Here is a 22,111-nt window from a genome sequence, read left to right as displayed (position 1 = left end):
GTCTCCCCTCACCCAGTCCGCTCTCTGCCCTTTTTCGATCTAATGCAATAATGGGATACTCCCACATTTGGAGTGGGGGTAATGCCAGACAGAGACAGCCCACAAGAAAATTGGATATTAAAATAATTGCATGAGAGTTTTAGCCATTCAGACAGACATATGAAGCAGCCTTTAAAAAGCTTGTATGGCAACTGTAAATACTTACTGGTATTAAAGGCCATCAAGATATTTAATTGGACTAGTGTAAACATACTGCCAATACTGAATTCTCTGCTATCCTCAGCTAAACTCCAATCATTTGTCCCCACCAGTTATGTACACACCCAGGTTTCAGCTCAGACCAGTTGTCCTAGTTCCAGACTTATCAATAAAACCAGGCTCATTTATAAGCTTTGTAAATAATCTGGCATTCTGTCCATATGGGCAGTCTCTCTTACAAATACAAATGATGTAAAAAAAAAAACCCAAGATCATCATCCAAGTTTATTTTTGCCCCTAGAGTCCTTAGCATGCTACATTAACCCGACAAATGTTTAATCATGTATTCATTTTTCACAATACATTTTCATGCAATTCACAGCTGCATTTGACTTTACATTTATGTTATACATGTTTCCATCTAGCCATGTGAATAGTGTTTAAGGTATCTCCAAAAAGTGTCCAAGCATGGAAATGGTTCACTCTTAGTCTTTCACAGCACTTGGTTTTAACCCAAGGATGATTATTGTCAACAAGGTCCCCATTCAGTCCACTTGCTAGTGAATTATTTGCTTTTAATATCTTATATCCTGAGGAGTCCTCTTTTTTGAACACTGCATTCAAGTACAATATCAACATTCCCAATTGTTCCACTCTAAAATGTTCCACAGTCCCAGGTTTCTCACAACTATGCTTAAAATTAATCTTTCTTCTGTAACAAACATTCAGCACTAAAGCCATGAAGTAGTAGCTATTTGGCATTTTCCAGTGAAGTGCAAGAAATAAAATAAGTTATGTCTTATTGCTAAAGGATAATAACAAGCAGAGTCACTTTTTAAAAATACAGTTACACGGATCATAATTCCTTATTTTTCTGCCACATTGCAAAATATCACTGTGAATTGTCATTCTAGGAAGATGTGTTTAGTATTCTAGAGTCTGAAGAGTCAGATCTTTCATCATAGTCATCTTCTGTATAAATAGGCTGTTTTGACACAATTGGGCATCCATCATCAGGGATGGAAATTCTAGGATCTTCTGATGGGCGTGTAGGAAGCACAGGAGAACTTCGGAAGACACTGGTGGAATTAGTGGAGAAAGGGCTGACGTACTGAGACCTCAGCTGGTACTGCTGCTGCAGTGTCATGGTGTTCCACAAAGTAACATCATTGGGTAGAAATGGACTGGGCTGGTTTCTTGCCAAAGTATTTCTCAACATCAGTGGGTACCGAGGTGGCTGTGGGAATGGATGCTGTAAGGGGACAGCCAATGGATTTGGCACAACATTACTAGTGTCAGCAGAAAACCTCAGTGTGTCTGGGACTCTAAAGGCAGACCCTACAGACCACTTTGAGGAAGAAATGGGATAGGAACTCAGAGTGTGTTCAAACAGGTGACCATTTGAAGGCAAAACCAGACCTTCCGATTCTGCAGAAGTTCTGTCTCCCCCAGCTATTGAGGACCTGCTTGACAGAAGGACCTCAACAGCACTCACCAGGTCACCCCCACAGCCCTTCAAGATTAATTCTAGCACGGTTGGCTTTTGGTTGGGGAAGATTTTTTTTAACACTTCAAGGGGTGGCCGGTTGGCTTTCAAGCCAAAAGGAAGAGAAACTGTCCCCGATGGACCTTCGATCAGGAGGTGGTTTTGCTCCAATTGGTATTTGGGGCTCTCAGGCCTGCTGTCGGTGCTCCCACTGTTTTTCTGGATGGCATAACCTCCTTCATCCACAGACACAATCTCTGGGCTCTCAGGAGTGAAACTGCTCTTGGGCTTTGTCAAATCTGGGGTACTCCTTTGGTCAGTGTCTTTGTCACTATAGGTCTCAGCACTGTCTGCTCCGCTGGTGTCACCCAGTCGTTCTTCGGTCATGTCTGTAAAACAGAGGGCAGCTTTGTTATGTCAGAAATGGCTGTAGACAGTTCTCTTAATATGGAAAGCACTGAAGGAAAAGTTTCAGATTTCAACAAGTATTAAAGGAGGTGCTTTGCAATAGAATCAGACAATTGGTCCATCTACTGATTGGCAACCACTCTTCGGTGCTTTTCCTTATGTACTAACTTGAGTATTGTTATGAACACAACAAATTAGAGATGGAAACAAAGAAACCTTTCTGTCCAAATCTGCTAGTCCTTATAGCATTTATTAAATACCACCATCCCTTTCCTTGCACTACTACAGTGCCCTTTCATAGAATCAAAGGGCTGGATCATCTAAAAACCAATGGGGGTCATCCCATAATTCCTAAATCATTCCTTCAATGCGAATGTTCTTTTTTAAAAAAACTTCCCCTTCATAAGAAATATGAATCTTCCTTTTCATAACCATTGAGACTAGTACAGCTATAGTCTGCAAATCAGTGCTGCCAGAAGACTTGTAGCAGATTACATTTCAGCTTCTTCAATGGGTCTAAATCTGCCAAGATGCAAGAGTGATTTGTGGGTCAAGATAACATTAGGTTTTAATACTTCTTTGTCAGACACCATTGACATTAGAAGAGAGATTTGAAAAATTAGGCCACTTTGGAGTCTAAGGATTAACTTTAGCCCAATCTGAGGCACTCGGACAACCTACATGCCACTGGACTCAGTTTTATGCTGCTGTATTCTCAACACAGTTAGCAATCTCCTTTACACTTTTTCCTGCTTCCTTCAGCTTCACCCATGTCTTTGGCCAAAAGAGCCACACCCACAATCCAGTTAGGGTGGCCAGATGAAAAAGAAGACACGGTAACACTTGCTGAAATTCCCTCTTCTACACAACTATTAGAGGCACTAGGGCTGTAGGAGAGTCGAGATGCTGGGAACGGAGAGTTCTGAGCGAGCTTATGTGTGCGTGTTTGAATCCTTGCTAAAGATTACACCTTCCCTGCAAATTAGTCAGACAGAGACTTTAAGCTTTAAAATAAGAAATAACTACTTTATTCTGGAAGTACATACTTGATAGGAAAGAGTCCTATATCTGGCTAACTAGCTAAGTTGGAGCTGCAAACACTGAGCCCAGTGCTTGCCCTCATGCTTGGGGAAGAGGGAGAGACAAAGGAATATGTGCTCTCCCTCACCAGAGAAAGAAGAAGTAAGAAGGAGGGAATGAACTGTGATCAACATCCTTTGCATATCAGTCTAGCAGGAAGGAAGAGACAGCAGGAGATCAAAGGACAGGTATAGTCTAGCAACCAAGAGGTCTCCTCTCCAGCTACCCTTTTTAACCCCATGCAGCCTCAAGCCACAAGTTGGAGTTGAACCACATATATTCCAACAAGGGCCGTGTCTGCTCCTCACCAGCCTGACTATGGTAGCTATACAAATTACTGTTCTATGCTAATCCTGTACTTTTCCTTTATTTGATTTGTCTGTAGAGTTCAACAAGCTGCACTTTTCCATGACAAAGTCATAGACAACACAAATGGACTTGACAAAGGGAATTTTCTCTTGGATGCCCTCTCAACATTCTTTTATTTAGGCAAAAACTGCTTATCTTGTATCTTGATGCATGTGCAGTAAGTTGTCACTGCTTAAATAACCAAGAAGTAGCAGCAAAGAAACACCCTGTACATGTACACAGTCTTGTTTTATGCTCTCTAGACATTGAACTCTATACCAGAGGAACATAAGACCATCCTGTTATGTTCATTCTGTTTTGCTCTCAAGGTGGGAAACAGAGAAAGATGCACTCTGTTTGAACTCATATACATCTGGTACTCTCTCATCACTAATTTTTTTTGGGGGGGGTAGGGGACTCAAAACAATGAACTACATAGGAGAATCATTAGGCTTACAGCATTTTCAGTGTGGTTTCAATGAAACACATCATGTTAATAATTATACCAATATTTTTGTTGTTCTTGAAATTAAATACAGTACTCTGATATTCCATTTAGGAGGTCTGGGGTGTAATAGAATAGTCTGCAGCCCCCTGCTGGCCTTTGCATTATTTATTTTATACTTATTTAAAGTGAGAGAAAAAGGCTTATGATGAGGTCATTTATATATCAGAAATAGTTAATACAAAATTAAGTGGGCATGTTTGCCCATTACAACAACATTGCCAAGGTTGGTAAAATAATCATTTTTATTAGAACCGCTCAGTATTCAGAATATACTATGTAAGTTTTCATGTTACATACAACTTTTTCTTACACTGGTTAGTCAAGAAAACTATTTTGAAATGGAAAACTAGATATTTCTGAGAATAATTTGTTCTATACTTTGTTTTTTGTTTTTTTATTCTTAACATGGAAATTGAGGAAGTTCTTGCAGACTTAGTTAGGAACTTATGTAGTAACTGAAACCATTTGTATTCATATATAATCTGAGTAGCAGTTACATCTGAAGAACTTCATGTTGCCTTGCATATATCAAATTATATCCTAATCAGTTAATTCTTCATTGAAACTGGAAGTCATCCAGAGTGTTAGTCCAAATCTAACTTTGTTTAGAGGTCACGATGATTAAAATATATTGTTTTTTTCATGAAATGAAATTGTTTTGCACCATAGATTCCACACACGATTGTGATTACTATATTCACACATCAGTTCTGCATTTTCTAAAATTGAATAAAGTTTGTTAAAACATGTCCAAGACAGATTATGAACCCACCTCCAATCCCACTAGCTTCCCACAAAATAGTGAAGCATCTCCTTTAGCTAAAATAGTAAATGATAATCACATGGATAGCAAAAGGAAAGAAAGTCACACAGAGTTATTTATGAGAATCAAAAAGGGAAAATGCATCAACTGATTTCCACTCTCACTTATTTTAAAACATATTTTGTTTCTTTTCTTTTAATATTTTTTACATAGCCTCAAGCTTATTAATATTTCTCACTGATGTGGGAAGCCTTTGACACGATGTACCCTACTGGATCTGCTAAGGAAAATCAACAATTCTGAATATATATCTGAATTTATCCCACCAGAAACAAACATTTGTGCTTGATGCATTTGCAGCCTTCAGCACCATCCACAATTCAAGGTGTCACCATCTACACCACTTCTTATTACAGTTTAGAATACTTACATGTTCACCCTAAAAGCAGCATATACAGATTGAATGCCATATGCCAAAACAGTGCAGTTTTGATGGCTCTGAACCTTCTTGTCCTACTTCTCAGAGAGATAGCCATCAAGACCTGCCCTGCTTTTTAAGAAGCAGCATTCTAGCCCAAGGAGTGCTCCCTCCCCCGAAAGCTGTTAAGCAGAAAGTGCTGACTAGCTGGCAGGAAAGGATTTCTCGTCAATGCTCCTTGATTGTATTTTGCAAACAAAATGCCTGTTGCCTGGTAACATTTCACTTGAGCCTGACCTTCCCTAAAAGTTATTGCTATCTGATTCGATTTACACTGTCCTCCCATGATTACTGTAATCTTTTAAAGTGGGACGTTCATATATCAGAGGAGGGGAGCGTGTGTCAAGAGTGCTTCTATCCATCACATTTATAAACTTCTTACAGCTCAAAGAGGACTTTCTGTTTTCAGGCCATGTTCCTCCCAATCCAGCTTGAAATCTCTAGGCCTCTAGCAGTACCTTTCCTAAAGTGATGGAGAGGCCAATGCAGCCCTCCAGGGTTATTATTGTCTGGAATGCAAAACTCACACTATCAGTTAAGATAGTGAATCTCATAGGATGAGTGGAGAACCTGTGGCTCTCCAGATGTAGTTGGACCAACTCCCATCTGTCCCAACCAGCATGGCCAACGATCAAGGATTATGGGAGATGTAGTACAGTGGTGTAGAATGCGCAGGGACAAAGCATCACTACATTTCACAGCAAGTTGTCATCTCCCAGGGCACTATTTGTCAATTCTCTGCATGCCAAATAAATTAGCTTTTCTCAGAGAGAAACCCACCAAATAAGCTAAGTAGAGGAACAGGGAAGTTACATCAGCATGCATGGCTAAAGATTAAATTGCCACTTTTATTTTGCAAAAAATCTCAAATCTCTTTATCACAACCAACCAAAATGTCAATTGACTTTGTTGGGACTAAAAAGGAAAAATGGCTAAGGTTTTCTTTTAACTGTGGAGTATGTAATGGTATCTCACTAGAGCAATTATAATAAATTTTCTCTGGAGAGATTTTCTATACATACTGTCTAAGATATAAAACTGGTTAAGGGACCCTGCTTTGATTTAAACAGATGTTAGCATGACATCTCACTATTTAGTTACTACTGCATCTAGTTCTGTAGAGACGGTGTTCTTCTCAAGATGTTGTATGGTCTAAAGGAACCCTCTGACTTGTCAACCCAAGCATACTAAACTATGTTCCACTGAAATCAACACATACACTTACTATCAAGGAGGCTTACTTCAGTGCAGGGTGCTGGGTTACATTTTGTTTTGATGTGGGTCTGGGTTACAAGCCAGACTTCAATTTCTCTGAGATAGGGAACAGCCATTGCTTCTTTATCCCAGAATCCTAGATGTGTAATCTGATATCTGTAGCACCTGCAATGGACTTATTCAGGCATTATTAAACTCCAAGGAGAAAAAGAAGACTTATTCAGCCTGCAGTCTCCATCTTGGAAATGAGTCCAGAAGTCAACCTCATGGCTACATCAACCTAGTTTTTGTGTATTCCCCCCCTTGCCCCCTCCACCCCCTGCTTTGTGTAACATCTTGTCTGATTGAGAGTTCTGGAGAATCTAAATGCTTGCCACACTTTTGTGGCCTCTTGGCTGGTCCCAATAAAGGAATTGCCCAACTGTGGATTTCAGTTTCAGGTAACTTCTCCAGGACAAGATTGATTTAACTGTAATTACTTTATCTTGTCCAGTTTGTGTATTGAACTATTCAGAGAGCATTATACTACAAGAGTAATTCCAAATACAGCATTGACACTTCTAAAAACAAGGTGCTGAACAAAAGAGAACTTGCTTTCATCACAACTTTCTTCTGAATTTCACTTCTCCGCTTTAAACTCATAGCAAAGGCACTGGAGAAGGTACAGGTGATTCATATATTTTGTTTTAAAAACCAAACCATTAGAATGGAAGGCTATTTTCCAAGAAATAATTTCTTATGAAGGGTTAGAATCTTTAGACAGATGTTCTAAACAACAGTATAACAAATATATTACTTTAGAACACTTAAGAATATTTTAAGTATATTTCCATTTATTCAAGCTGGACAAAATAGGAGAAAAGTCATAAACACATCTTTGCAACAGGATGCAAGACTCCCCTAGGATCTCTCTCACTCCTCTCTAACTATGGGACTGAATGTAAAAGTTTACAATTACATTTCCCTTTGAAAGGAGAGTGATCTCTACATTGCCATTTCTGTGCAATCAAAAATTGTGATTCAATAAATTCTTTCCTTTAAAATCAGTGGCAAAATCTTCAGGGGGGGCAGGGGGAGAAGGACTGGAGTTTTCCCCACAGAAGACAGGAAATCAATACATCCTGGGCCTTAAAATCCTCAGTGGATTGGAGACAAACTGCTAACCACATTTAATAGGATGGAAGATCCTTAAAGGAGAGATGTGCCTGAGTTCTCTGTATCTCAGTTTATATTCACACACACCACTGGCAAAGTTAGAGACAGATTGGAGCAGAAAGACATATTCTAAGGACAGAGTCTGTTGCTGGCAGGTGGTTATTTTGCTTTTATATCTAGAAGCTTCTGCCTTGCTATTTCACTTACCCACACCCTTTTGATTAGAGACAATCACCAAACCTCTTTAAGATAAACAGGCTTCCTGGTCTTATGCATGCGTACTCAGAAGGAAATCCCATTTTCTTCCAGAGGTTTTAGCCCCAAGCAAATGTGCACAGGGTTACAGCCCTACAGAACAATCCTAGGCATGTTTAAACAGGAATAAACTCCACTCAGCTTGGTGAGATTTAGAGCTCCATCCTTATGCAATAACTACTCAAAGGTGTTAGAGTACTGGTAAAATTAGCAGAGTTTACCTCAGTGTAGCTTGCTCAGCCTCTCTGTGAAGAATGTGTGTGTGGTTTAACTGAGAGAAAGCAAGCTTTTACCTTGCTTTGAATAACTGAGGCTTTAGACTTAGTAAAATCAGAAAAGACTACTTTATTGATAGAAACTCATACATGACAGGAAAGGCTCTAGTTTTAGCTAAGCTGGAGGTGAAATGCCCTTCAGGGAACAGAGACATAAGGGAGAGGTGTTGGGATATGTGGTTCAACTTGAACTCGAGAGTTGAGGCTGCATGGGGTTAAAAAAAGGGTAGCTAGAGAGGAGACCTGCCAGAGCTTGGAAAAGTTACTTTTTTGAACTACAACTCCCATCAGCCCCAGCCAGCATGGCTACTGGATTGGGCTGATGGGAGCTGTAGTTCAAAAAAGTAACTTTTCCAAGCTCTGCATACCTATCCTTTGATCTCCTGCTATCTCTCCCTTCCTGTTAGACTGATATGCATAGGATGTTGACCACATCTCCTTCCTTCTTCTCCTTTCTCTTGAGAGGGAGAGCAGACATCTTCTCTTCGTCTCTCCCTCTCCTCCAAGCATGAGGGCAAACACTAGGCTTAGTGTTTGCATCTCCAACTTAGCTAGCTAGATGTAGAAATCTTTCCTATCAAGTGTGTACATCCATAATAAAGTAGTTATTTCTTATTTTAAAGCTTAAAGTCTCTGTCTGGCTAATTCACAGGGAAGGTGTAATCTTTAGCAAAGATTCAAATACATGAAGCTCACTCAGACACTTAAATATCTAATTTCACTACTCTGCAACAAGATGTTTGCTCTCCCTTGGATGGTCCCAGAAGAAAGGAGGGAGGAGAGGATGAAGTGAGTTTAGCTCCCTGAGTGTATAAATGGAAGGAGGACAGGTAGAGGAACACAGGGAAGGACAGCTGGAGGACCCTCTCTCTATCTCCCCTTAGGTACACAAAAAGAACCAAATAGGAATTGCTCTTGTCACACCAGATAAGTGCAAACAGAACTACAGCAGTCCTCTCCAGTAAGCCTGTTTTGGATTGTAGCCTTGGTTTGCTTGCTGAAAACTGAAGGCCGCCTGCCTAAGCATGTTTACTTGAAAGTAGTAGAGGAGAGGGCAACTGGGGAATGTAACTCCTGAGCATATTTCCAACACTTTCCCCCAAGATTCCTTTTAGCTGCAGTCAAAATGCTTGCAGGTACAGTGGCAAATTGGAAAAGCACCACACAACACTTTAAAATCATGCTTATTGGGTAGAGTGCATTTCCAAAGGTGTAATTGGAAAAAAAAATCAAGTGGGAATAGTTCTTTTGAATTAATAGGGAAGGGTGAGGTTTTGTTTTGAAGTTTACCCTCCACAAGTGTGAAACACTCTTCCCTGGGCATGGAGGGTTGCTATCCTACCCACAGTTCTCCAATAATGTGCTCAGATCCATTAATCGGGATTCACATTATGCTTTTTTAAAACCCCAAACGATCTGGAAGTCACTTTCTCAATCGGTCGTGTGTACCACAGTAATGACCTCCCCCCCCCCAAAAAAACAAACTCGAATCCCTAGAAATCGGCCCAGTGGTTGGGCTTCTGTTGTTTGGTACACTGTTTCCTTTAGCCTCGACTTTTCTGCAGGTAAGCCGAACAACATCTAAACGCCCAGCCGGTCCGGCAACTTTTTTTTACATCTCCATCGACAAATAAAGGAACTGAGAACCAGCTTCAGCCTCGCTTGCCAAATTCTTTCAGATGCGAACAAACCAACCTTCCCTGGTGCTCTGAGGCGGGCCCCGCCCTGAGACCATTTCTACTCGGAGCACGTCCCATTGGGCTGACTCAGCGGTGTTTTCTGGTTCCATATCATTTTGGGGGAGACCGCAACCTTCCTCACCCACGGATGAAGCCACGTCGAAAAAGACCTAATATCCGTTTAGGTGGAGTCTTTGGATATGTCTCATCCCGGCCATGCTTTTCAGAGGCAGAAACGGGCACATATCCCCAAGCCTTTTAGGATGGCGTCAAATCCTCCCTGAGCACCAAATGGGATGCCCCGGGAGATTGGTGCGGGCGCCGAGCCCCTTCGTCCCACCTTCAAGGACAGGGGATTCCCAAGGGGCTAGTCCGCTTGACGGTCCACCCGCACCTGCGCTCTCCTGTAGAAAAAGAGGAGCCCCAAGTTGGGGGCGGGGCACTTGCCTGAAAAGTTCCCCGCCACAATCCAGCACGGAAGTGCCAGAGCAGTAGTAAAAAAAAAAAGAGGCATGCCCTGTGCTACCTCACTCACCAACTTTACTTGGGAAACCACACACACACCGTTACACAAAAGTAACCACAAAGACTTGAGTCCATTCCAAAGCAACATAGACAGAAGAGCCTTGGCATTTGAGAAAACGTGGGCTTGGGACCACAGGCTACCTGAGGCGGGCCGATCCTTAGATTTGCAACCTCGAACCCAGTTCGGGCTCAAGGCCGCTTAGTGAAGTAAAAAAACGCTCCTTTCCCGGCGAACAGAAGTTTGGGATCCAGGTGCAAGTTGCCTTCAATCAGGGGCATCTGAACTATGTTGCAGAAGCGACCTGCGTCTTGTCTTCAAAGGAGGGCTGCAGGATCAAGCGAACTGATCTCCCGGGAAGCGCAGCCGACGGACTTCTCAAGGCTATAATAAAGATTAAACCGGAATGGAAGAGGGCAACCTCGATCCACTTGCCCGGTAGTGATCGTACTAGTTCCACAAAACATGCTACTCCCCTCATAAACGGCAGTAACCCTCACCCCGGCATTATTCACTATGCAATTCCTTCCGACGGCAGAAACATCGTCTCATTTAAACGCCCCTCTCTGCTTCGCTCCGGGGCCGGACGCTGCTTCCCTGCCGTCTATATCCACATGGACAACATCCATAGGTGGCACAAACAGCGTTAAGAGAAGCTGCCCCTGTACGTGCCTACTAAAAGGGAAGCCCTAATGGGGACAACGGATCGTACTCTTACTTGTGTGAAAAGCAGGGTGCTGTTCTAACTCTGTTTACTCCATTTCCTTCTGTTGGAGCAAATCTGGGGGTCGGGCCGCAAAAGTTCCCCGTCGCGGAGGGCGGGGGCAGGCCTGGGGGCAAAGGCAAGCCTCCAGGATGGCGCTCCAGCGACCCAGCCCTTCCCGCCGTTTCGTTACAGAAACCCTGCAGAGGAGCCCTCTGGCACCGGGGCCTGATGGGCAAAAGCGGCCTCACCTCGCCACGACCTTTTGCACGACAGGCGAGGAGGAAGGCCACGAGCCCGGCGCGGAGCACAGCCCAGCCTCGGGCGACGAAGCGTACTTCTGCCGAGATAAAGCCGCTCGACCTCCGAGCCGTCCCAGCCTCGCATGGGCTAAGGTGCCCCTTCTCGCTGCTGCTGCTGCAGCTTGGGGGAGGGTCAACGTTCGGATCAAGTCATCCCGCCCCTCAGTCGTCCGGATTGTATTGTACCCAATTCTCCAAACAAACACGTCACGGGGGATCAAGATCGCCCCTCTGAAGGAGTTGAAAACATTAATCTTCATGAGAGACTCATACAGTTCAATTTTAAAGTCGTGCGCCTCGAGTTTTACTGGACTGGTAAGCGTGGCTCAAACCCAATTTCCTGTGCATCCCCTTCCTGTGCAGGCTTACTCGGAAGTCAGTCCCACCCAGTCCAATGGGGCTTTCTTAAATGAGTCTAGATACAGGATCGAGTTGATATACAGTGGTTTAGAACTTCGGTCTTCCTGCCCCTTTTATCATCTCAAAAACAATTAAATATAGATTGGCAGCCTCTAATTCTTTGACGGAATAAGGGTGGGAAAGCTTTTTTAAAAAAGTATCAACGCAAACGTCACCTATATGGGGGGGCGCCAACATTAAATCCATAGCTTTGTAACAATTCCAATCGGTCCAGAATGCAGCAGGGATTGGTACCGAGGAAAACATGGTCGTGCAAGTACATTGGGCTTATTTCAGAACAACTGCAGTCGTTTACCAACACGTTTCTGGGCACTATTCCGTTCTGATTATGTCTAAAAACCCTAAATGGATTCAGTCCTTCCTACCCGCACCCTCACACGTCCTGAAGAGGACGAGGTCCCCAACACGGGCTGGTCTGGATGCTCTAGAAGGCCTTTTTAGTGGCTGCACCTCAGTCGTGAAGCTCGTTTGCCTCCTTCCCGTTTTAGTTCGCGCTGTCCAGCCAAGAGGATTATGCTTAAGAGGGCCACAGGTTTTTGGTGTGTGTGTTTTTTATCCAGACTCTGCTGGCTTTAAAATTGTTGTGCCGGACTGGTCCTTCTTGTTATTTTGCATAATTCTTTTAATTGTTATAAATGTTTCAGTTTGTTTTTTTAAAAGCAGTTCATTGCCTTGAACGCTCTGTTATAGTGGAAATGCAGGATATAATTTAAATAAATACAAACTAGGGGGCTAGTTTTTTTATTAAAAAAAGAAGGTGGCGAGCATGGAGTCAGAAGATACGGTCAAGAAGAAAACTACACTATACATTCTCCACTCCAGCTATATGGAGTCCCCCCTTTGCCCGCCTCCTTTTTCCTTTTCCAACTGAGCAGCAAACGCTATTTCTGCTTTGCCTCCTCCAGCCAGCGGGGCACTCTGAAACCTGATCCGGTCTTTTTGTGGCCTCGATCCTGCGGGGACCTAACCGAGTGCTTATTACGGATGACGGCCAACATCACATTTGTTAAAGAAAAAAGAGTAGATTTCCTGATCGAACCGGTGGGCCAGGATGGCTTGTTCACTCCGCCTGATGGGAGTGACTCCCAATTAACTCCCCAGAATGGAAGTGGAGGTGATGAGGCGCCGCTCAGAAGCGGCTGCCGAGCTGGTCAATCAACGCCATGATCCTCTCCCAGGGAGCTGCAGGGTCCTGGGCGACTTTCCATGCTGCACTCATTAGCTGCTCGCTATGGGCTTGAGTGCAGCGCCACAGGATTGCTGCCGCGACCGAATCAGCGGAACGGGACGGGACACGGGACGGTTCTCTACTTTCACCACGATTTGGTGTTTTAGTACTCTAGACTCGCAGCTACTCCTCCGTTGTATACAGTTCAGGGTCTGCTGGTCTGAAGCTGTCCTTCTGTTTCACTCAGTTGCTGCAACAGAAAAATCTGGTGGCGGTGACGCGGTGTTTTAAACAGCCCACTCTGACTGCTGTCCATAAACTACGCAAAATCAATCTCGCTCCTGAAGTCCTTCGACTTCCATCAATTGCAACAGCACTTACCCTGCAGTCTTATGCCTACTTACCTCGCAGTAAGGCCTACGGAACTCGAGTGGGGCTTATTTCCAAGAAAACGTGGGTAGGATTGGGCAGTGACTGCAGGGTCCAACTCTAGCCTCTAATGTGCAGCCAGGAAGCACGCTGAACTCTGCCGAAAATGGACTTCACCGCCAGCAATTCTAGGCCGATTTAGAAGTGACACACCGGCTTAAATACAGCACAATCCTAAAAGTGCCCATTCAATCCCCATGGAGTTCTATAGGACTTACAAGTGGGTAATGCCAGGTCTTAATGATTGGCTTTCTCAACTCAGGACCCCTTTAAAGACAGAGCCGGCTTACACGGCCTCCCCCCGCCCCCAAAAGGGTATGAACTCAAGTCATTGCAAAGAAATATCCACTCCCCTACTCATGCTAAAAATAATGGCAGTTGAAGCGCTTTCACAATCGTTCACACACACGCGCGCCAATTTCACTCTCTCTGTTGCAATCTTTGATATAGATATGTGTATGTATCCAGATAGCTAGCTAGATAGCCTGTTCTTCCAACTATTAAAGCCTCTACTTCCTTAAAGAGCCTCTCCTAGGCACTGGAAAGACGCAAACTGGTCCGAGAGAGGGTCCGCCTCGGCTCCTGAAGCCAACTAGATTTTTTTTTTTGAACGAATATACCTGTAGCGGATAGTTTGCTTCGCCAGACCATTGAGAATCAGTAAAGTCGCTTTTAGAAGGTCTCTAAGTCTGGCTCAGCCGGTCTGAAAAGCCCTTGATCCTTAATCTGGCCCCGCCGCCTTTAGGGCTTATTGCCTGTAAGCCCCCGCGACTCAGTTTCAAAGCGCTTCGAAAGGGTGGAGCCTGAAGGGCAAAGGGACATCGACCTGCGGTCAGAACAGCGACAGGCTCAAGCCGATGCCGCAAATGTGGATTGGAAAGTTCAGTCAGACTTACGCCAAGTCAGTCTGCACAGGCCTGCAGCACACCGCGTGCTTCTATCGTTACGCGTGTTTTCTTCTAGGTTTTTAAACCGCACGACACGTGTCTGAGCAACGTCCTGAGGAATGAGGAAAACCAAAATATGCTGAAACACAAGATTTCAAATGGCTTGAGGAAGATGCCCCTTGAATCCTGATGGGGCAGGTAGAGGATACCCTAACCCCTTTCTACGTGGGCGAGTTAAGTGACCGTAGGTGGGAAGCGGATTGAGGCTGAAGTCTTGTGCATGCTTACCTGGGAGTAAGCCTCACTGAACACAGGGGCGCTTGCTTCTGAGTAAAAACATATAGGATGGTGCTGCGGGAGAAATGGCCTGTTTCTCTACACTGCGTTTTTTTAAAAAAAGCTGAATCGTAGCGGGGGTAATTTCCCACTTCAGTTTCTTAGTCCACGGAGTTGTTCTTTCTAAACACAAAAAAAGCCACGCCGCTGAAGAAAGGAGGAGGACGCGAGCGATACCACCAGGGCTGCCTCTTTCCAATTGAAGCTCCCTGGCTGGAAGCCGAACTTGATCCCTCGGGGAAGCGGACGCACGCACGGCTGCTGGCAATCCAGAAGCCGAAAAAGGACCAAGAAGTGCCCCCTAAACTTTCTTCACGAGTTCTGTCCTCAGTCTATTCCATCACAGCAATCAGCCTGCGCCCAAGGCAAAAACTCTTTCCGTTCGGTTTCAAAGGCAGCCTCTGTTTGTAGCTTCCCTCCTCAAAATCCGGGCCCAGTTGGCAAGCGAACCTCCGCCTGTCTCCCGGCATGCCACCGCTCCTCCTTTCTCCGGAGCGTCTTCGGAGATGGCAGGAAGGACCTTTTTTCCCGGTTCAGTCTCCGGCGCTTTTAGGACCAAGTCACCGCCGTTCCTCGCTCCCCGCATGTCCTGGGAAGGCTGACGCTGCGCTTACCTCCCCACCTCTGGCATTCCCAATGGGGGTCAAAGTCCGACTCCCGCCTTGATGATTCTAGTTTCAATTCCCTCTATTCCATCCCAAGGCGAGGGCAGAACACATACCCATTTTCCCACTGCGAATCCAGCCCCCACATACCAATGTGAACCATCTCCTCCCTCCCTCCCTCCCTGGGGTCTTGCTCTGCGTCTTTCCTTACTACTAACGTAAAGGAGAACTCGCCAGCAAGGGATCCCCCATGAGGTTTCCAATCATCCAGGGAAAGTTGTATCACTGAGTCAACCCGAACCGAGTTCTAAATCTACTCAATCATTTCAACGAACGTTGAGTCTCCAAGTCGGGCCCAGACTCTGTAGATCTTCTTCCAGTCTGAGCCAGAGGATTACTCGCAAGTAAGCCTTGCCGCGATGTCAACGGGGCTTACTTCAAAGTAGGTATGCAGCGGTGGTAACTTATGTAATGAAAGAGCTCAAAGTCTGAAAGCGTCCCTCTTCCTCCTTCCTCCATCTAAGAACGCAGGAGCTGGCCGCAGTTCCTTTGTGGTGAAGTCTGCAGATGCTTAGGGACACTGCCGTCTTTATGGTGGCTTCCCGACAGAAACCTGGTTCCATTGTATACACCCCCCAAACCGGTGAACCCCTTACAGTCTCTGGAGAATTCACAGGCCTCTAGCTGAAGCCCCCGCGTCCACCCCCACGCTCGTAGGATGCGAGGCCCTAGCTAGAGAAATCCAGAGGCGTCAGTTGCCTCTGGGTGTCATCCAAGTCCACCACCACCACCACCCCTCGACCCACCTACCTGCTTTGGACAACTGCGGTGGCAGGACCGTGGTGGGCTGCTCGGAAGCCCATCGGAGGGCGGCTGCTGCGGCCAGCTCCATCGGGGGACGATTAGGGGCGCCACCGGGTCCCTCTGTCGGGGCGGGGGCAGCTGCCGCGGGCCCTGCTGCGGGGTGCCCGGGCGGCGTGGAGCCGGCCGAGGCGGGCGCAGGTGGTCCGGCGGGCAGAGCGCGCAGGGAGTCGGGGATGAGGCTCTCGAGGCTCTCGTTGGCCTGCTGCCGGCGCAGCGCCACCTGAGCGGCCATGACCCGCTGCCGCTCGATGATGAGGATGCACTTCTCGCAGGTGCAGTCCTTGAAGCGGCAGTAGCGCTTGTGGCCCTTCAGCCAGGACAGCACGCCGTGGTTGCGGCAGCGCGCGCACTTGGGCGTCCGCTGCAGAGGCGCCCGGGCCGGCTGAGCCACCGGGCCGCCCATGTACAAGTACGGCGAGCCGTAGCCGTTCATGGCGCGCTTCGCTGGCCTGGGCGGCAGAGCGGACGAGCGGGCCGCAGCTCTCGGGCCGCCCCTAGGGCCGTTAGCCGCTCGCCAGCCGCATCTCCAGAGGCCGAGCCTTTGCAGAAAGTGAAGCCGCTGTAGACCGGGTTGAACTCTGGGCGCCTTCTCGGTGGAGCTCGAGCGCAACTTGGCTGGCTGGCTATTTGCTCACTCTGTCTGTCTGTCTGTCGCCCGCCTTCTCCGCCTCTCCGCCTACGCTCCTCCCCTCCGCTGAAGAAGCGGCACTTCTCAACCTCCCCGGCGAGGAGCAACTCCCGCCCTTTTTAGCTTCACCGCTTTCCTCAGGAGAGGCAGTGGCCAAGGGGGCCTGTCATTTGCTTTCTCCCCCTGTCTCAGGCAGATTGGCTCGCCCATTGCTCCCCCTCCCCCTCTAGGAAGCAGCCCTTCCTTCCTTGAAAGCTGGAGGGAGAGGCCGGCGGTGAGTGGAAAGAGCGCATTATAGGGCGGGCAGGGGTGCTTGCCTATTTCAGAGAGGGGAAAGGTGGCCGACGTGGATTTTTCCCTTCACAGCACGCATAATATAATAGGAGAAATAGGATCTGTTTACTGGATTAATCGTAACAGAGACTAGAACTGTGTTGAGATCCCTTCCCCTGAAGTCAACCATTCCTTCTCTCTCACACACACACGCCCAACAAGCTTCAGCCGAAGCAGAGCTCTCCAGTCCAAAACTATTTGGCATGCGCTGAAAGCCCCTTTGACTTGCGAGGTGTTTACAGCCCGATCCCACGCAGTTTTACTTCTAAAGTAGTCCCACTGCATCCAATAGCACTTGCTCCCAGCCAGGGTGAAGGCGCACTGGATTGCTGATTGATACGCTTGGCGCACCTGTACCTTCTAAAAGGAAGGGGGTTGGGCGGAAAGGACGCGCCCCCCGCCTGAGTTGCTGGAAAGCTATTGGCTTAATTTCCCACCCCTCTAAAACTTTGAGGATCGGGGATTGGTTACAAGCTGCAATAAAGTAGGAGGGCAACTTCTAGACTTAATCCTTTCCTTCTTGCCTGCCATTACTGTTTTTAACCAGCAATCGCCTTGCTACAAATGTCCTGGCCCGGCATATTAAGAGGCTTGCTTTCTATAATAAGCAAAGGCTACCAAGACCCAGACCAGTTTCACTTTGCGTTTCCACCTTTGCCGGAAAGAGAAAGAGCACAGATGGTGATGCTTTCTCTGATTTTATCAGATGGGGGGAGACTGAATGAAGTTAAAACAGAAACGCCAGAAATAAGGTGTGCATTGCATGAAAGTTTGTGTCTTTGACGGGGGAAGCTGCACAGTTCTTGAATCTTACACGCTGGAGGCTGCATCGTCAAATCAGTTTCTCTGGCATAGTCCTGCGGACTCCACAGGGATTTGCGGGTCGAATAACCTGATTTTTAAATGCTCCCTGGCTCAGCACACGTCTGTAGGAAAATACCCCTGTACAGGCATTCCTGTCCAAAATCAAATTTAATAACATTATTTTTTTTAATGACTGGCTAATCAGTTTCTCGAAACTGCCGGCAAGAAAGATTGTGGAATTACTCAAATTCTAAATACAATATCTGCGCACACGTGACAACGTTATAAAAATATTTCCGCAGGACTATATGATATATAGTTGTATCCGATTCTGACAGGGGTGCCAATCTGAAATTGCGCTGTTACCGAAACGCTTGATTTGTTCTGGTAAACAAAAGCCAGTTTTCTTATCAAATGGAATGGAAGATAAAACATTCGTTCTTTCTCGTTTCTACTCTTTCGTGACTGCCTGTTTGTTCGGTTTTACTCGGGCTTTTTGGCTGCTTTTCTGTGGTATCCTTTATTATGTATTCAGTGGCTTGCTGTTTTCTCCGAAACACCCCCAGAATAGAGGTGGACGGGTTGGAATGGAGCATCGCGTTCTTCTTTAATTTGTAAGCTCCAAAAAAACCCTTTAAAAATCTAAACTTTTATTTCGAAATGCAACCATTAGAAACGTTAATAGGGTTTGGTAAGACCGAGGCCGGGGGATCTATTTTGTGCAGGTAACGAACGACGAAGAACCTAAGCAGAGCACGGCTGGATCCGGCCAAAAGCCCGTCTAGTCCGGCAGCCTGTTCTCATAGCGATGCCCGCGGCCTCACTGAGCATGAGGGGTTAGAATCCCATGGAAAATGGGGGGGGGTGTTTGAGAGAAGGCGGCAGGCTGGAAACAAAGGGAGAGCAATATAAGTTTTATTCAACTCAAAAATGACGTTTTGAAATGCGGCACGGAGAGAAAGGCGCTGTAACTCCTGTTTTAAAACAAAATCACTATAGAGAAATATACCCAGGAGCCGTTGGGACTTCACAAATCCACACTGCACCAAAACGATTCGAATTATATATCGGTCCTTTAAAAAAAAACTACTACAGAGAAAAACATCGATTTGGCAAAGGAAGAGATATATTTCTCACGGATGTAACAGACAGATGTGTGGTTGGAGAGGGGGCGGGTGCCTGAATCTGGATGTTTCCCTGGCATCGACAGTTTTCCCAGGTTAAACCCCGGACCCGGTGACCCTCACCCCCTCCTTTTCAAGGCAGTCTTGCCCAGGCGACGCTGCCAGACGCCCCTCTTGCTTTTAGCTGTACCCCGAGGAAAAGGGAGGGGGTGGGCGATCTGGTGGCCCCGGAGAGTCGGCCTGGCGCTCTCCCCTACCTAGTTCCCGCGGGCCCTGCAAAGGCATTCTTGTGAAGTGAGCGGGGCGGGGGCACCCTTTCACTTGGGTCCGGCTTGCAACCCTCGGGCCGTTTGACAGAGTGCAGCGATGCCTTGTTCTCCTCCTCTTTGGATGGGAATCTCTCTCTCTCCTTCTTCCAGCCCCTCGTATTTGACAACATCTCCCTATAGGGCCAGGTTCGTATTTATGTTAGTCAAATCTCCCCTGCCTGAGAGTCTATTGTAACTCAACACCTGACAAGAGCGAGTCCCATTGCTCTGGGCAGAAAAGGTTTAGTCAAGCACATGATGGGATCCCAGCAGAAAGCTTTTCAGAAGCAGAGCCCACGGTAAACTTCACCACATGAACTCCGTTTCCAGGGCTGTTAAGCTTTTAATTGGGAAAAGAAAAATCATAATAAGAGAGGAGGAAATTTCAAGGTGACTAGAACGTGTTAGCAGTTAGCGCCCCGAAGAATAGCTTGAAAGGGGATGAATGGGCCAAACATATGGTCGCAATCACGCCCGGGGGGGGGGCGGCGGAGGGGTCCGCCGCTTAGGGATGGATGGGAAAGCGGCGGCCACGAAATCGAGGCGCCCAGACGAGGGAAACCTGCCCAAGGGCCCTTCCCGAGAATTGTCTTCTCCCAATGATCGTCCATAGGTAACGGACAGCTTGATCCTGCCCAAAGGGAAACGCGGCTTCACATTGGAGCGGGCTCTTTTTGTCCTTTAGACGAGCTAGGAAGCGCGCGCGCCCCAATCCAGGAGCCGCCAGCCGTGTAGTGGAGCCGGGGCAGGGGGCCCCAAGGGCCGCCACTTGTTCCGTCTGCCTGGGGCGCTACCCCCAACCCTCTGCAGGTCAGGAACACTTTTCTCAGAGATGAAGCCAAATCTGCTCAGCAAAGGAAGAGGCGGGCCACGTCAGCGGGCACGGCTAAGAGTTAAGCCGCCAGTTTAATGGGGCAAAATCCCTTCATGATGACCAACCAAAATGTCTCAAACTAGCGAGTAAACTTTGGAGTCCACCAGAACTCTTCATCAAGCGGGATGTCGGGCCAAAGGGGAGGCGGGATGAGAGAGAGAAAAAAACTTGTCTTGCTCCATTGAGGCCGCAGCGTCTGCGCTGGTTAAGCCATTCACTGCTGTACAGCCTCAGAGGGGGCACGGCCGGAGGGTTATAGCCAAGAGCGCCTGCCTGGCCCAACAGTGGCGTCTCCGCCCAAACAGAGCGAAGGCTGGGAAACCTTTCAGCGGGTAGAAAGGATCCAGCAGCGTTTTCAGCCAGGGGCTTTCATTGGAGGGCCAGCAACGCAGTCCCCCACCCAGCCACCCCCGTCTGGCCACAGGGAAGCGGCGCGAGCGACTGCCCCTTTGGAATGCGTCCTGGGTAGCGCGCTCGAATGCCCCTCCAGCGCAGTGGGGCGCGGCAGAGGGGCGCTGCCTCTTGACCATTATGTGGGCGCCGGCACGTCTTCTTTCCCACGAGCGCGGAGGCCTGGCGGCCTCTGAAGCGCCACGTCGGCGAGCACGTCCTCGCGCTCCGTCTCTACAAGGCAGCGAGCAGTCCCAGCCCGTCCTTCCCTTGTCACAGATCTCTAAGCGGGTTAAGTTTCGGCTCTGCCCGCCAGCTTGCTATCGTAGGGTCCAGCTCCCTCATTTTCATCCCCAGGAAATGTGAGCGTGCGGAAGAGAGTCAAAGGAATGGGCAGGAAAAGCCGAGGCCTTTTCGCGCAGAAGTAAGACCGGCTCCCACCAAATTCCCACGGACTAGGACATCTGGAAACATATCTAGGATCGGGTTGTAGAGGAGAGAAATCTGGTCTCGAGTATGTGTGCTCCCTTTCATCACGAACTTAAGAAAATACGTATCAGATACAAACTCCGCTAGGATCCGTCCATGTTATTTCCAAATAATTACCTTTGCCGTTGTCAATGCAGTTTGAACATTACCTCCCCCCCTCCAGCCTCACTCCTAAACATTTATTTGGAAGCGCGTTCATTTCAGTTGGAGACTATTTTCCAATCTAAGGGCGTTAGAGATTGCGGTTTACTGAAATAGTTCCGGGCAAGGCAAGAACTTTCACTGTTTTACCTTGCAACCGCTTTAGAAGAAGACGGCGCTGAAGGGTCTTAATTTTAAACCGACTAACTGATGCGAGGAAATCCGTTTGGCCATTTCTCCGGCTGCGGGAGGGATTCTGAGAAGACTGCTCTGCGTGTGTGTGAGAAGATCTGATAGAAACACTTCTCTCTCTTCTCGCCCCCCCCCGAAGTTTGGAAAGAAAAAGATGCGAGTTTTTCTGATCCCACACGTCACATCAGCTTCGGGCGTTGGGGCCCAAACCGTGTCCTGGGCTGCGAGGTGGCGCCTCCTCCTTCTGATTTCTGGGCACAAAGCTAGAAGCGCCCGGTTCCGGGGAGGGCCTCGACGGAATGGGACCCCTTCTGCGCTCGAAATGAGCCACGCATTTAACTGTAAAGGCAGGAGTCCCCCCCCCCCGCAGAGTTTATATAATCTGGAGAACGCATGAACCCCAGCTGCATGGTAAACAGCCGGGGAAAACCTTCGGGAAATGAATAGCATTAATACAGGTCACTGCTCACCAGCCATTCACAAATATTTGGTGACACGTTTCTTGTTCAGGTGAACTCGTCACCTCCTCTCCATTTTAATACAAAGGAAAATTACTTGTTTCTAGGATGCAAAAGTTCCAGGCTGGTTAGATTCGTTTCCACAAAAGGCAGGATTCCCCCTTTTCTTTTAACTCATTTGCTTTGTTGCCTGTGTTTGTTTAAATAAACAGGTCACAGTTCTGAAGTTGGATCTCGAAAGAGGCGACTCGAGAGTATCCGAAATGTGTTTATGAGTAAGTAAGT

At 47.1% G+C, this 22,111-nt stretch overlaps 1 protein-coding gene across 1 annotated transcript; it reads right to left on the bottom strand.

Moving 5' to 3' along the window:
- Positions 1-464: 464 nt before the first annotated feature.
- Positions 465-16,876, bottom strand: DMRT3 (doublesex and mab-3 related transcription factor 3). Its single transcript, XM_061628888.1, has 2 exons — positions 16,032-16,876; positions 465-2,073 (listed from the first exon to the last, which is right to left on the bottom strand). The coding sequence occupies exons 1-2, from the start codon at positions 16,516-16,518 to the stop codon at positions 1,109-1,111; spliced, it is 1,452 nt and encodes a 483-aa protein (XP_061484872.1). The 5' UTR covers positions 16,519-16,876; the 3' UTR covers positions 465-1,108.
- Between the last annotated feature and the right edge of the window lie 5,235 nt (positions 16,877-22,111).

This window comes from Rhineura floridana, chromosome 1, assembly GCF_030035675.1.
Source record: "Rhineura floridana isolate rRhiFlo1 chromosome 1, rRhiFlo1.hap2, whole genome shotgun sequence".
NCBI classification, from domain to species: Eukaryota; Metazoa; Chordata; class Lepidosauria; order Squamata; family Rhineuridae; genus Rhineura; species Rhineura floridana.
Note: the sequence above shows the minus strand (reverse complement) of the source record. Positions and strands in the feature narration are given on the sequence as shown.